We start from the raw sequence: 16580 nt of genomic DNA, 5'->3' as shown, positions 1-16580 counted from the left end.
TCCTGCAGGACTTCTCGTGCCCGCCCGGCCGGCGCCGCTTCCACTACGGCGAGCACCTGGAGCGCATGAAGCGGCGGAGCAGCGCCAGCGTCAGCGACGGCAGCGGCCTCAGCGACTCCGAGAGTGAGTGCGGGGGCGCGGGCGCGTGTGTGGAGCGGGCTCCGCTCAGCCCCGGSGGGGTTTATGTTTCTCTTCTGGATTCTCCGGGTTGGAGAGAAACGGGGAGGGAAAAGCAGAGTCTTGTTACACCGCAGACCCACTCCTTACCTCTGATTTCCTTACAGGAGGTAAGGTGGTGTAAGGAAGGTGAAAATACCAGCTGGCTGGTAAAATACTGAGGTATCCTGTGTAGGTTTTCTTTAAGATTTCTTTTTCTTAGACAGGGGACCCTCAGGTTTGCTATGTTATGTTTTGCTAGCCTAAATATCAGTTGAATGAGAGTGAACTGAAGTGCTTTAAAGAACTGACTGGAACTAAATCAACTGTTGATTTTAATTGGTGGAGGTGTCTTTGCTGCTTGGAGGTTGTCATTTTAAAAATAACTTACATCAGTATATGCTATGTGTATATATAAATAGTGCACTTGGAGCAAGAGAAGTAGGTAGCTGATATCAAGACAGCTTTGGACAAGAGATGTAAAATGACTTGATTCTTTGATCAAGTACTCTTTTAAAYCCCTCTTATTCTTGCTAGATGGTGAGAGAATATGTTTTTCCTATTGCAAAAAGTGAGGCTGAAAACTGCAGTCCTCCTTGGAAGCAATGGGGTAAATGGCTGCTTTGACAGAACTTCAGAAAACCGACTAAACCCAAACCCGAGTCTCTAAACTAAAAGCTTTCTATATAGGGRGCTTTACAAAACTTACACTTCCTGAGCTTGTTACTTACGGTAAGTTTGCACCTTTAATTTCTGATGTGCCTCTGTTTATCAGTTTGACTTTCTGTGCAATTTTCTGACGTAACACTTAAAACATAAGGAACATGGTCTTATTAGTGGATAAGCTGTCCCTGTTGTTTCTCCCTAGTACTAGAGCACTTCATAACATAACCATCATTAAGGGTAGGATTCATCTCGCTTAGTGTTACCAGCCCCAAACTCTGACATTTAGCCTGACCACCACTTTGGTTTTTTGCTGTAGTCTGCAGACATATATAGATGCCTCCTGAGGCTGATGCATTTCTTCCTCAGAGTGGATGAATCACTCTTTGCAAGTTGTTCTCCCAGTGGAGGGAGGTCTGAAAAATGAATACCTGATTTAGATTACACGCTAACCTTTCTGGTGGCTGGAAGTATGTAAGATGATGCCTTCCTTTACTGACTCAAGCTGATGAATTGTGAGCAGTCTGTAAAATCTATCATTAACCACAAATGCAGAACCCTAGTGTTACTGTTTTGTGTARTCTTCAGTATTTTAATTAACCTCGAGTCTACTCTTACCAAAAGCAGATAACTTCAGGATTCTGTATGCAGAGAAACGCTCTACTGTTGGCAAAACGCGAGAAAACAAAACAGCATCAAGGATTCATTCCTCYTGTGTGGTTAAAGCCTATCTGTAGTCATTAGCGTATGTGCTGTGCTTCAAGAARACTTAATCTTGAATGGTACTTAAAGTTGCTCTATTAGAACTGACAGAGGGAGAGTCTTTTGAGGAAAAAGATGTTCCCTTACAGAGCAGAAGGCTTATTAAGGAAACAGCATGCTCGTGCAAAATGGCAGATGAACTCTTCAGGAAGACCTGGAAAACAAAAATCTGCCACATTTGAACTGATTTAGACTGAAAACATTAGTAGAGGTAGACAGGATTTAAAGGCTGAGTGAAGTCTTCAAAGGCCACGTATTAAGAGCTTGCGAAGCTTCCAGACCCCAACCTATGTTGAGGTTCCTYGTTTAATGATGTGTAATGTGAAGAGTGGTTCTGATGAAGAAATTGCTTGTCTTCTGGACACTGGCATAAACTGGACCAAGAGATGGAGTAAAAGTGGTCTATTGGAATCCAACTGTGCCAAGTATATGAGAATATGACTGAGGTAAAGGAAATAAGAAAATCAGGTTAGCTAATTTTCTATGAAATAAATTGACTTAGGCTAGTTTAAACTCTAACATGAAAAATCTGAAGTCAGAATGAGCTTCTAGTACTGTCAGTTTTATTTTAGGTGAATAAATGTCTATTTCCCTGAATATTGTTACTAGAAACTTTACCCTTTTCTCAGAAAAAAATCAGCAAAATCCTTCTCCCAGAGGCATCATTCAGTGCAGAAAGCTTCTTAATTTGGAATTATAGTAGGATTGGAGAGGAGTTGCAGACTCTTATGAAGAGGTTCTTTTATAAAACAAGCTGAAATGTCTGCTATGCTCCCCATGTCTAGTCTAAGAATAGAAACAGGGAGTTCTCTACTTGTCTAGGCACCCTCTATTCAAACTGAAGTTTTTCTTTCTTTGGGTCTACCTTTCCTTGGTCTGTCCTTTGAAGGTATACTGCTGAATTTGTGACCTTTCTGTTCCCATGGAAACACTTAGATTAAACATCACCACAGGATCAAAGAGAGGCTGAGAGAGCAAGCTGTTGAAGCACAAATCCATAGCAGCAGAAGAAATTCCAACAATATTGTCTGCAAACAGTTGGAATTATACTCTTGATCACAAAGACTCCTTCGATCTTTACAAACTCCTGCTATCTAGCGGTACAGGTGATTCCAGCTGTGCTTTATGTATTTACAGAACAGTTTAGACTTTCATATTTTAGTACTATCTTTTCTTGTTGGCAGAGTAATCTAATCCTCCTAACTGGTGCGGAGTGACTGAAGGTCGAGCGTTTCTATTGTTCCACCACTCCTGCAGTGATATATTTGAGTCTAGCATCGGATTGTAAGATTGGGCAGTAACATCTTAAACTGTTGCAATCATTTGTTTCAGGTCACATGAACCAGTTTTAAATTTAACTTTCTCTGAAAACTACTAACACTAGCTGTATCTGAACAATGCTGTTTTGTAGTAGGGTAAAGAAAGCCTTTCTTCTCCTCAGGCTTGTACAATGAGGATGAGGCAATTTAAATTAGAAAATAGTATTTACAAAAGATCTTTATCGATATAGTTAATCCTTTAAATATTGCTTTTACCTTAAAAGCTCCTCTTGAGGGAGCTAGCTCCAAAAGTACTAATTGAAATTCTTACTACTCATTTCAGCCTCTTAGGGCAAAAAGAAATAGAATTCAAAGATACTACTTTGGAAAAMAAGCACAATAATACTTTGTTCTCTTGCACCTTGACTGATTATTTGGACTAAATGATCTTTGACCAAGGTCTGTCTTGGCTGTGGCTAAGTATTGTACCTAACACACTGGACTGTAGCCCTTACAATAATAATAATGCTAGCGTGTGCAGATAGATGATCTTAGTACTTGGCCCACAAGTGTTGTATTAAACACARCAGTTGATCGGAACAGTGCTGGAAATCGTGATACATAGGTAATTTACTTCAACAGACTGAGTTGTTGAACTATCAGAATGAATGCTAATTATGTTTCAACTTTGATGCGTTCAACAGAATCAAAGTATAACAGCTTCATACTTTAGAAGTATTATGCTGAAACAAGTTAAGCAAGGCTTTTATAAGGCTTTGCTGTCTATGGCATATGTTGGATGTGATAGTGTAAGAGTGCTGTATTGTCAAATGCCTTTAGTGCAGATAAAGCTATATTAAAAAAAAATGGATTTTTACAGATCCTGTTTGCTGCTTGTGTTTTTGGAATAAGCTTGCAGAGAAATGCAACCTTGCATATATAAATTGCATGCCCAGTCAATGCACTTTGCCAGTATAGCATGTAGCATGGCACAAAAGTCTTTCAAGTTTAGACCTGGAAGAACAAATAGAAGGTTAGACTAAATGAAAGGTTGAGAAGGGAAATGCTTTAGCCTTTTTGTGCCAAAGCTATAATAACACCAAAAAGCTGAACCATAATCTGTTGTGCTCTCAGCAGTGTTTTACACTTTTAGCTACTGGTGCATTTTCTTAACACAGGTTCAGCTTCTAGTCTCTGTATCAAAGGCATTGGAAAATATATGCATCAGTTCAGTTCTTGCACTGATACAGCTTGCAGTGTATCCTCATAGTAACTTTGAGGAATGTGTAAATGCTTTAAGACAAATGTGTCCTGGCTTTAACACATCAAAAAACCCTCAGTAGCTCTAGAATTCTCTTAATGCTATAATTTCAAGACTAAGTAGGTACCAAAACCTAAGGGACTTAATTGCTTCCCATTAACACCCGATGCCTGGTGTAATACAAGTAGTCGTGGCTGCATGCCATGGAAGTATGTGTGTGGCTATGCTAATGCCTTCACTGTCTGAAGATGACACATCGGGCACTGTTCATACTGCTGCAGTCATCCTGAAAAGCCAGTATTCATTTGTGATCTTGCAATACRTAAGTGTGGAAAAGATGCAGAAAAAGACAATGTGAATGATTGAAGATATAAAATGGTTTCCACATGACTAAACAGGCTAGGACTGTCAGCCTAGAAAAGAGATGACTTCAGTGGGGACAATCTAGTCTTCCAAAACATCCAAAGTAGCATTAGGAAAAAGAAGTAGGAAGGACAGTTTACTCTTTCTCCCAGTATGAGAACATCAAATTAAACTAGCAGATTTCAAAACAAAAAAAAATTTTTTTCATGTTATATAATTCAACTGTAAAATATATTGCCTAAATGACTTGTGGTAAGTTTACATTGTTAAAGCAACTATATAGTCATGGAAAAATTCATCAGGGACTACTGAATGGTAAGATGGTACTGCTGCCTTTACAAGTATGTTGATCTGTGTATTGCTAGGAACTGTTAGATTGTGTCTGGCAACTATCAGTATGTTCTGCACCACTCTTAAACTATTCTATAGGCATCTGCTATGAATCACTGTCAGAGAGCACTGAGTAGATGGACCTTTGATCTTAACAGTAAGTCCCAATTTTATATGGTGAAGAACACTTTAAAAAGTGAATTGTTGCCTCAAATTTCTAATGACCTGTCTCCAACAAGAAAGCAATAGAATATAATGAAAACATGAAAGAAGACTTGTATGGAGAAATAATGTTTTATGAAATCTAAAGAATAGTATATCTTAGGAAATAAGCCAATACATTCAAGGCGAGGAAAACCCAGAGGTTTCAGGTACATAGGTTGCTTTCCGGGTATTTCAATTGAAGAAAAAGATGTGCTTGCCCTTTCTTAAGATTTCCTGTTCTTGCACCTCCAGAATACCTGTTTACCTCCCTTATGCTTTATAAAAGGAAGAAGTATTAAAGGGGAAGACTGGGATGAGAAACACTACCTTTCAAGTAGTGTGATGGGGGAGCGGTATGATAAGTTTTGCATATAATGAAAAAGCATGTTTGTATGTCTGAATTTCAAGCTTCCTAGATCACTTCCTTGTAACTAGTAGTTATGTGATTTGCAGTCTCTTAGATCATTAAGTCCAGAAATTTAGATAGGGAAAAAGTGTAGTTCTTGTGTCAGTATTGGAACAAATGGTTCCAATACTAGGCAGAACTAGGCAGAAGACTATAAGCAGTGCGGGAAAGTGTAAGCATGATTATGATCAAAATAAAAGCTATTCTTGAGGGCTGTAACATTGTGAAATGAGCTCTTTATACCATAAACACTTCTCTTTACAGATACAATTAGAAATTCCTGATTTCTTTTTTTTTAATAGGCTATGGGAATGAGTTGTGCAGTCTATTCATTAAGTGTTGAACTGTTTATGATGAATTAATGATTGGTAGAGACATTTTAATGGAATTTTAAGGCTACTTTCTGAAAAGCTTGAGAGATGCAATTTCTCTAAAACTTTCCTCACTGAAAATTGCAGAAAATTGTACTGACTCCAACAGGAGCAAAGTTAGCCATGAGTGCTTCTTAAAAACTATATCCTGATCAACTATGGTATTAGAAAGAACATAATATTAAAGTCAGATGGCTGGACTTTTCCATTGCCTGCTTTAAAAGGGAAACTCTGAGGCTTTCCTCCTTCAGTTAATTACCATCCAAAACCTTTCGATTGTTTATTTCATGGAAACATTCTATATTTACATGGTATTGCAGTGTTTTTTGTGGTTTAACTGTATACTAGAACAGCAAAGGTCAGTACTAACAGCAGATTACTTTGCCAAAGTAAAATACATCCATATTTGTTGTAAACCTCTAATTTTGCAGCTGTTGCTTTAGCCTAACTCATGTAGATCAAGTTAGTAACCTAATTCAGATTTCTTTTTAAGGATTTGTTTAAAGAGACAGTATTTTTTAAGCAACTGTAAATCATAGTTTGATTCTGCTACCTGTGTGTATATACTAACTTCAGAGCTACAAAATAAGTAATGAATGCTAAACTCACATTGCAGTGGAAGAGAAAGGGTTGGATGAGGATGGATAGTAGTGATGAGATCCTTGGCATCAGCCTTTAGTTGTTAGACTGGAGAGGATGTTGGATTTGTGTGGCAATGGAAATCTTCCAAGGCCCTTTTCTGAAGGAGAACAAGCAAATCTTGGCTGCTGCAGCTGGTAGAGGGCAAGGACTGAGGTATCCTTCTCCCAGAGCTTTCTGCCCTACAGCCATATTTTGTGAAAGCTCGTTTTTGTGCAGTGGAAATCAGAAGTATTGTTTTTAAAAAGGTATGTTTTCAGTAGTTTCTTTTTTATTGGACTATGTATCTCGCTTTAAAAACAAATGTGGCTTTAAATTAAAGTTGGCCAATAAGCTGATTTTAGGAAGAAGTATGTTATCTCTAACTGTTGCTTTCAGTCCATTCATGTACTGGAGTTCATATTGCATTGTACAGTGCTGATAAGAACTATCATTGCAGAGCACTTAGGTTTTTCTTCTTTTTGCCTCCATTACATTTTTTAATGCTTTTCAGGAGCTACTTTTCAGGGGTGAGGACAATGCTGAATGTTATCTGTTCACTTAAAGGTGATATAAGTGTCACAGCTATTGTATTGGTTGTACAGCAAGTCAGACTTTTCAGCCCTTAATTTAGCTGAATACAGTATCATAACCATATTCAGACCTAACTGGGCAGATTGTGTAGCATCAGGAAAGATGTTGTTAATTAATGGTATTGGACATGTAGGCATTTTTGTTCTTAACTAGACACTGCTTTTTGCTGTTATTGCCATCACAGTGGCAAACTGCAATTATAGTCTATATGATAACAATGCTTTGGGGGAACTGTCTCTCTCCTAGAGCTCTTTAGCTTTTTTAATAACTTTTGAAAACTTCAGTTTACCAAAATTTCCAATAATATTGTATATTAGGCAAGCCATGCCAGGCCCAATTTAGTGGATATGGGATAACTTCTGTTTCTGTAACTTGTTTCTGATTGATGCTGACTGTGGGGGAAAGCTGACACTTTCCTTACTAGGGGGTAAGGATTGGTCCTAGGATGGCTTGCTTTTTAACATAGGTGCTTTTCCTTCAAATGATAGATGATTGATTAGTCCTTCTGGCTGTGAAGTCTGAATTTGAGTTGTACAAAGTCTGTACAGGAGACATCCCATTTCTGTTTAAGGCTATTTTCAGATTTGCAGTTGGTATTAATTACGGGTATTCTAAACTGTAATGCAACTTTTTCCYGCAGGTGCGGATTCACTCTGCAGAAATAGTTTCAGCTTCAGTGATGAAAAGCTGAATTCTCCAACTGCATCTACTCCAAGTCTACCATCTCCATCAGTTACGCCATGTAAAGGTAAACTTTTACGTTTTTTCCTAATTCTCAACTGTATAGTCTTCTGGTGAGCACATGACTTGGCTCTTTTTATGGTAACAAAGCTACAGATTATTATTAAGCATGCTACAGGTGCAAGTGCTATTACTGTTTATGATCAGCACAACAGCACACTGCACCCATACTTCACAAGTGGCCTGGCAACCTTTTGACTTCGAACTACCAAGTTAAAGAGAATTACTGGTTTTGGCTGATCTAAAATTGTGGTGCTACTTAAGGAATACTTCACTTCAGAACTAACTTAAGAGATGAAGTAGCATAGGAGTCCCATCTATGTATAAAAACTCTTAGCTTGAATGCAGGGGCACAGTAGGTGATTCCTCAGAAGCCATATGCTTCCATTCTGATTAACATAAGTACTCAGATGCATGTAGAACTTGCACTGCTGGTAATTGTATATGTAGTAATTTCCTTTTGTAGCTATACTGTTTCAGAAAGGATTTGTCTTGCAGCTGGTCCAACTCCAAAGGAGTTTTTCACTAAGGTAGCTTAGATTAACTCTGGAGCAGACACATCAATAAATGGAACAGACACTTATGTATTACATACAGCTTTCATTATAACAGTCTTATTTAGGCTCAAGAAGTCTTCATGCTTTCATTGGTCTTGTCTGCATTGACTAGTCACAAGTAATCAGTAAAGTGGGTTTTAACTGATGAGCATGGTATTAGGAAGAAATAATAAGCCATAGTTAATAAGTAGGAAAAATGAAATTAAACTGGCAGGAAGTACTTGGCAAGGAGTTGTACTAAAGATCAAGTTACTGTTCCTGATGAGATGGTAGAAATGGACTTGGAATCAGCTTGGACTATATCATAGAAATGAGATAAGGAAGTCACTTGAAGTAAAAACTATATTGAATGGAATGGGTTGCCTTCATAGGAGTGAAAATTTGGGTAGAAGTTTGGATCCAGACTTGCACTGTATGGACCACAATCAAGGATGTGATGTCAAAGCAAACTACTGAATCGCATGATAGAGGTTTAGATTTAGGCAGAACCAGGAGCTGGCTAGGTGGGATATGTTTAGGGCTGTGAATGCGATATTTGAGATGCATACTTTTATATAAAACAATAAGGAAGAATCCCATAGTAGTAAGGACATGGTTTAGTTGACCTGTTTTTTACCTTCCCACATCAACCTCTGCTTTAAGGAAACTAAGAAAGCAAGTAGTTTGCTTTGTTTTTATCAGTTGAATAATTGTAAAAACCAAAATTTTAAATTGGTCTTTCCCATCTAAGAATGCATTTGGACATTTTTGGCAACCCTTTTGAGGGAAAGGCCCGGAAGACTCTTCAGAAAGTATAGAGCATATTTGATACAACTGAAAATTATTTGGGGAATTGTATAGGTCCATGGGGCTCTCTTGGCTTGAAATGTCACATTTTAGCTGTGCTAACTGTCTTAATTTGCAGCAAAACTTGGAGATACAAAAGAATTGGAAGACTTTATTGCTGATCTTGACAGGACACTAGCAAGTAAGTAGATTTTGTTAGTAGACTGCATCTTGTTTGGTGCTTTCAAAGAGTGATAAAAGTCAATCTATTGGAAATAAAGCAGAGTAACATTTTTTTATTATAAAGTGGCTACACTTAATTTGCTTGTGCTATAGATTACTATGGAGGTAAGAAAAAATAGGCTAAACTCAGGTCTCTGCCTGAATGCTGAAGGTTTTTCTTCAGACAGGTTTTTCTTTTCCTGCTCAGTGTAATTTTGTGCTATATCAATGTTCTCACTTATCAAATTCCCTTATGCCAGGAACATCTTTTCCCTTTTYTTAACTCATTCAAATTAACAGTTATGTTTATGTGGACTAACCTGAAATTGTTACACAAATGTTTCAGAAAATATAATGAACAGTCTCTACTGAGTTGTTCTAAGCAAGCTCAGAGTTAGTGGGAGCAATGGAGTTATTCCTGCTGTTCCTGTGTCMCTGCACAACGCATGCAGTTTGGCATGTGCGATAGAAGATAGACCCATGAACCTCTGTTGCCATCTCTGAGGCAGCTGCAACTCACCTCTCCTTGCCAGTGCATAGATTGACTAAATGCATCATTTTCTGGACTATTCAAAAGTGCTAAGAAGTGGGTTCATGGTTATAAAGCTAAATAACTGGAGCAGTAGCCAGTGAGGGATACCAATCTGAAGTTTTAATAATACTATGCTTTAAGCTTATGAAATGGTTAAGGAGAAGATAATCTGTATCTGTCTTGGACTAGATTAAGCATGATTTTAATTTTCAATCTCTGCTAGAAATGAGTTTAGACTTCTTATTTTCTGTTACTGTCTGGGAGTTATGATTTCCAAATACCATGTTGGGCTTTTTGTTATGGACTTAAAATCTGCTCCCCTCTGTGTACTCTACCTATTTTTCTCTGCCTCTTCCTGTGGTGATTGTTTGAGATGTGCTCCTGGTTTTTGTGTAGCTCTGCAATCTGGTTCCATACAAAACAAATTACAGGATTAGACCTAAGTGGCAGCATGGACAAAAGTATGAATTCAGAGCATCTTATACCATTAGATATTTTCCCTTTCCTGTAATTATTGAAGCCTTGGCCATCTGCCTTGAATTAAATTCAAGGCAGCTGTGCTTATGATTTTTCCTACTTCTGTCATCTTACTCATATCTTAATCCTAGTTTCACTTCCCTTATTTAAAATACATTTCTAGTCTCCTGACTTCTGTTACGGATGCATGCTTGAACTAATTGTCCTTACCACTGAAATTTACTTTGATTTTTTTTTCTTCTGAAAAACCTCGAATTTGAAGATTTGTCTGTGTAGAAAGACAAAACTTCCTCACAGTCTCAAATATTTGTGTTACTGTATCTTGCACAGCTATGTTGCAGGTGATTTTAATTGACTGCGTACTGTATATTGATTTCATTGTCCCCCTGCCAGGCAGATTGAAGGTGAGGCCATGGATTTCTACCTGCTGTGGTGTTTTTCCCCAACTAAGCAAATGCTCTGGTTATTTCAGCTGTTTCATTTACAGTGTTCCTTGCTCTGTGGTGACATGCTAATTCTATCATGCATTGGCGTTCTAGGGAAARTCCAATTTCCATCTGATATTTTTATTACACTATTGAGGAGTTCTGTTTATGTGCTTKAGGTTATGCAAAAGTTTTATATAGGTGCCTTTTGCCTAGTGTACTTGTTAAAACAGAAATTGCCTTAATTTTACACAATATAACCTCCTATCTCATGTTTAAAAAATGCAGAGTCTTGCCCTATATCATACTATGCTTAGCTTTCTAGACTGTGTGATATCTAGTATGTCAGCAACATGTGATCCTATTAAATATAGAACTGATCTTGCTTTGTATTTAYAGGTATGTGAAACAGGAAATTTGGGGATTGTCCTGCCTATGAGTATCCTTTGAAGAATAAGTGACATCAATCACTGAGAACTGCTGACACTGTCTGATAACTTTGCTACCCCAGCTATTTACCTTCTGAACATAACTTTGTCATCTCCTATAAATATTTAACAGGCAGCATGGGTTTTGTTACTCTGCAGCAGGTGGAATCAGAACTTAAATGTTACTGATATATTTTTTGCTTTAAAATATAGCTTAAATTTTAATTTAAAGTTGCTTTTATGAAAAAAAATTTGTAATTTTATATAGTTGAGAACTTTTACTGCCTCTTCCATTATAATATATTTTTGTATACAAATAAAGCCTGAACTGGAATCCAGATGTCTGAAAACTTCTTATGAATATAACTGCAAAAAATGATTACAAATTAAGCTCTTAAACAGGTTTTAAAGTATTTGATAAGGATGTATTTCCTGGTAGCAAAATATAGTATGCTGGCTTCATACGGAACTTCACATTTTTCTCTTCGAATTGCTTAAATAAGAATTTCTTTACTATGTAAAATGAATATGATCAGTAATATAATAAAGCAAATCAAATGTTCATTTCACTTGCATTATAGTAAATCTGAAATAACACTTAGTACAGTTGAGATTTGAAGAGTAACACCTAGTTCAAACTCTATTTAAAGGGTGTTTTTTGCAAGCATCAGTGTTGGAAACTTGAGTATTAACATATGATTTTTGTACTAGGTGTTAACTGGCAAGTTAGGCATCTAAGCTGAAAGGTTTAAAGATACGGAGTTACAGCAACAAGAAAAATACTTGAATAGCTGGGTATTTCCAATGCCAGACCTGAGTCCAGAATTGGCCAGACACTCCTTTTCAAACAAGCAGGGACATCAGTGTTCTAATCAGTGGTAGATGAACCTGCAATTTTAAAGGAATATAATTCATCCCATATGTATTAAGCACTGGAGATGTCATCATGTGAGCTCCTCCAGCTGCTGCAGACATTACACTGAGTGCTGCTGGCTGACCTACTCATGTGGTTGCTCCCTAATCTGTTCAGGCAAAGTGAGCTGGGCTTGTTAAAACTGCAGCTCTGTCTGTGACCAAGCCAGGCTAGCGAGCAGTTATGTGAGTGGTTCAGATACTGTGCCCCCTTTGATCTGTTGTCATCTCTGCTGAGTGCAGCCATGTCTGGAGAAGGATATATGTCTGGGCCCTTGGCATGGCTACCTACTGGTTGCTTGAGAGGATGTATATAGACCTGTGTCTTCTGCAGTTTGGGTGAAAGTAGTCTGTATTTTTTGCTAACAAGAACTCCACAGGGTTGATATGAACTGATCTGTTAACTTTGTTTTCTAAAAATAGATGAAGAATTTGGGTCTTGCTAAACGCAATCTAAACTTTGTTTTCTACATTGGTAAGAAAACTGAACACTGGTAACTGGGTACATTTGAATGTCTCTAAAACCACTTTTAGGAGTGTGTGGGGTTCCCCCACCACCACCATGACCCTTCTTTCAGCCAAGAGTTCAATGTTATGTTGGTGGCTGCTTGCTGAGGAGGCAATTTCTCCAGGTTTTCTACAGCAGCTTCAGGTGATAGTCTGCAACAGAAAGTTAACTCATTCTAGGAAAATTGAAATGGCAGATGAGTAGAGCTGCAGAAAGCTGGTGATATAATTAAGCATGGAGATTTAGGGGAGAAAGGGTCCTTCCTTCTCTGAAGGAATTGCAAAGTCTGTGTGGAAGGAAGGTGGAATGCTTCATTTCTAAGATAGCAATGTGCTTCTGTGTTCTGCAGGATCTTCACACCCTTACTCAGAGGCTCCTGCACAATAGGATAATCCCTTTGAGCAGCAAGGTAGGCTTGCTTCGGCAAAGTCAGAGCGCTGTGGAAATTTAATACTATAAACACACAGGAGCAATTTCTCCTTTTGGATGCCTTAGTAGAACTGAGAGAAGCTGGCCCTTCTTCTTGTTCCCATATGTAAAGAGATGGGCTATAACACAAAGCCTGTGAAGGGAATTCCCTTGGCTGGTGTAGAACTTCCTATTATATGGGAAGAGACACTGTGCTTTTTAGCAGGTACTGAGGGAAGGCAAACAAGGGAATGCCTGAAAGACAAGCTCATTGGTTTTTCTATTTTTGGTAAGAAATATCGCTAGCTGTTTGCACAAGGTGTATTTTTAAAGATAATTGAAGAATAGCAGCAGAAGTTTGGCTGTAATGATGAAAGATGGAGTGGTTGTGAATGATGGATGTTAATGTCCTGAAGGTAGAAAAATTGAACTAAGTGACTTTTAAGTAAGCTAAATGTTTTAGAAGAGACTACTTCAAATTGCTGCTAGGGAGGCTGGATGCACAGCTGCTTTTTCCTCTCTGTGCAGATGTGCAGGGCATGAGTTTTCCACTTCCTTGCTATACTTTCAGTTGCTGCCTGATACAGTTGAAGGCTCTGGACCTATAATGAATATTCAGAGTTGGACATCTCCCTTTAGTGTGATATTACTGAATTAATATAGTACTTCAGAATGGCAATACTTTGTTCTTCTAGACACCCAGTCTTGAAGACTCTTTTCCTTCATAACTAAAGATTTAAAACATGTTCCTCATTTCCTGTGATGTGAAGTCAATTATGGAGTTAAGAGTCCAGTCACCACTTATCTGTTTTTTTTTTGTTTTTTTTTTAATCTTATGCATAAAAGGGTGGAGACTTCTCATTGCTTGTGCAGCAGTTCTGGAAATCAGTGACTACAAATTTGGGAGTGTATTCTAGTAAGTTGTTGATCTAATTCCCTTCTGTTTGTTTTGCTCAATTTTGAATGTCTTACTGTGTCAGAATGAAGGCACTAATGTAGATCTCATTTCACCAGAGTACATCTGTGACTTAAGCTCATGATCTAATTACTCTACGTACGGCACTGGAAAATGCATTGTTGAGAAAAAASTCGTGATGTTTTATCCCCAAGTGAGTACTGCTGGAAGCTGTGCTATCCTTATGGACCAGCCTAGTTTTCTAATTCTTGTTTTGACCTCCCTCTTATGCTGTGATGCCAGGTTTGGACTTGAAGATAGTTATTTAGCCCTGTTGTGCCAATATGCAACTCTTCTAGAAATGGAAATGAGGAGCTTACACTAAGCAGATATATTGCCACAGCTTAACATGTGTAAGGTGAGGTGCAACAATTCTTTGCATGTATGCTCTTTACCTACTGCAAACTCAAGGTTAAATGGTTTAGTTTAAACTGCTATCGCTGCGGCTTGAGCTAATGTGTCTTATCTTGGGTTTGCTATTGATTGTGTGCGTCCTCAGCACGGTCACCAAGGCTCTGCTGATATGTGGTAACTCATTAAGCCTGGTAATGTGCTCATAATGAGCCCTTTATAGTGGGGAGAGGAGAAAAGAGCCAAAAGAGGACTTTTTTCCTGGCTGTACAAGTGCCTTCAGCTGCTATTGATGCACCTACAGCCGGGTGACTTCTTGGGAAGGAAGGGAAAAGTAATGCTGGCAGTGACTAGGTAAAAGGAAAAGCAGGCTCTTTCTTGTGAAGCTTGCTTGTAGGAGAAGGGCTCAGTCCTTGCTGGCTCCTAGAGCCCTCTGTCCCAGTGCTTTCCCCTCCACCTCCATTGCTGATGCTTGCTTAGGAGTACGCACTAGATGTGGAATTGATTTCTGTTAGGGTTGCCTGATATGAAGCATCGGAGARGGGAAGAGAAATCATGTTTACAGCTCAGCAGCTTCGTTTAAGCCTTATTTTCAGAAGTGGATATTTGCAAAGAGAAAGCACATAGAGACTGCTTCTGCCTGCTACCGTGCCTACAACCAGAGATTTTYTAAGTTATTAATTATTGCTTTTAGATCACTGTTCAGCTGCTTCAGGCTCTGTGAATTCCCCAGTGCCATGGGAAATGTTCCACTTAGCATATATCTCCATGGATGAACCATGACTTGTTAGCTTAGATGGATGCAGTTTACTGTCCAGGAGTTACTCATGCCCCACTGGAGCCTGTCTGTCTTATGTGAGATCTCTTTATTTGAAGGTGCCTGAATGTGCTAGACTTCACATCTGCTAGACTGTTGGAGAGACACAGCTTGCCATGTTTGGAAGCAAATTCAATATCATAAAGCCAATATAACTACAGCAGGTCTTGAACTAAATCCAGCTCTACATATTAACATTGCAAACTCCGTATTCTCAGTGGAGAAAAGTCCTGTTTTCTATGTTATTTTAATAGGGTTTTGTACATTACTGACTTCATTTCAGCTTGGCTAGCAGCTCTAGCTGTCTAAATAACTTTACTATAACGTAAGATGGTACTGGCAGTTATTTATCATTGTATTACAGTATTAAAATGGATCTCTTCAAGGTTCTTTCTTCTTTCAAATTGAATTGAACTTGAAGATGTTTTTTGGGATTAAACTAGGCCAGTCAGTACAAAGTGGGTTTTAGTGCTTTTGTTCCTTTTTGCTCTTTCAATTCTATGTTTTGGAAACTGAAATGTTCATCATTTCAGCTCTTAAAACTACAGACTAGAGGCCTACTCCTCCATTCCCAAAGGCATGCAGAGCTCACCAAATTCTGTGGGAGGCTTGGGCATGTTGAATTGGGCTGGAAGCTAGATGTGAATGTTCTCTTCTCCATAGCAAATGGCTGTAATACCGAATGTCTTCATTTGGTTCTGTTGTTATAATGTATTTCAGACCAGTATTTATAATTAAGAGCATTGCCCTTGTGTTGTCTCAAAAAATAAAACCACCGTATTTTGATATATATGCAGTCTTGACTTTTCAAAAAAAATTAATCTTGCTAATAAATCAAATCAGGATCCATCCGACTTGACTTCAGCACTTGCGTAAAACTTTGTATCTGCTGCACTAGAACTGGAGAGTTACTGCTTACTGAGGGTATTAATGCTAAACTACAACAGAACTGCCAGTGCAGGAGAGGGTGGTACCATACTGTGCCCGCAGGTGGAAAAGCTGCACATCACATTGGTCGAGATGTATCACCCCAGCATTAGCAATTCAGCTTGCTTCAGCTCTGTGGTGRGGATTTGGAGCGTCTGGCACCACGGCCGTGTTGGGCATTTCTGTTAACTCAAGAGGATTGGAATTAAACTCTGACATGAAGTAGCTGTGTTGGTGGCTTAATTAATGCTCTGGAAAGCTGTAGAAGTGGGGAGGGTATCATCTTTCTTGTGCAACATAAATATGAGTTTCTAGACACTTAATCTCAGAAGACTTTTWAAAAAGCATTAACTTAATATCCAGGTGAAATTTGAGTGGGCAATCACATTGTCCCCTTATTTTTCTCCATCTCTTTRAAAGATAGCAACAGTGCCATGAGGAGTGAAGTGATTCCCAAAATTATATAAAGCTTATTGCCATTCCACCACAGTTCCTGGCAATGGGATTACACTAGGAGATGGCCGGCAGATATTTAGCACTTCGAGTTGTGACCTTACTGGYTTCTCTT

General features: G+C 38.5%; 1 protein-coding gene and 1 long non-coding RNA gene across 2 annotated transcripts; both read left to right on the top strand.

Moving 5' to 3' along the window:
• Nucleotides 1-6: 6 nt before the first annotated feature.
• Nucleotides 7-11468, top strand: RGCC (regulator of cell cycle). The gene is made up of 4 exons (XM_085309463.1): nucleotides 7-123; nucleotides 7628-7735; nucleotides 9190-9252; nucleotides 11106-11468. The coding sequence occupies exons 1-4, from the start codon at nucleotides 66-68 to the stop codon at nucleotides 11111-11113; spliced, it is 237 nt and encodes a 78-aa protein (XP_085165589.1). The 5' UTR covers nucleotides 7-65; the 3' UTR covers nucleotides 11114-11468.
• Nucleotides 11469-13820: 2352 nt separating this feature from the next.
• On the top strand, nucleotides 13821-16234 carry LOC146593290 (uncharacterized). The gene is made up of 2 exons (XR_014896421.1): nucleotides 13821-14071; nucleotides 14161-16234. It is a non-coding gene; the product is annotated as an uncharacterized LOC146593290 (long non-coding RNA).
• The last annotated feature ends 346 nt before the right edge of the window (nucleotides 16235-16580 follow it).

Source organism: Rhea americana, unplaced genomic scaffold, assembly GCF_003343005.1.
Source record: "Rhea americana isolate MKP2758 unplaced genomic scaffold, rheAme1 scaffold_3, whole genome shotgun sequence".
Classification (NCBI taxonomy): Eukaryota; Metazoa; Chordata; class Aves; order Rheiformes; family Rheidae; genus Rhea; species Rhea americana.
Note: the sequence above shows the minus strand (reverse complement) of the source record. Positions and strands in the feature narration are given on the sequence as shown.

Coding starts and splice junctions, on each gene's coding strand:
- RGCC (XM_085309463.1), top strand. CDS start 66: ATGAAGCGGCGGAGCAGCGCCAGCGTCAGCGACGGCAGCGGCCTCAGC. Junction 7,736..9,189: donor ATCAGTTACGCCATGTAAAG/GTAAACTTTTAC, acceptor CTTAATTTGCAG/CAAAACTTGGAGATACAAAA.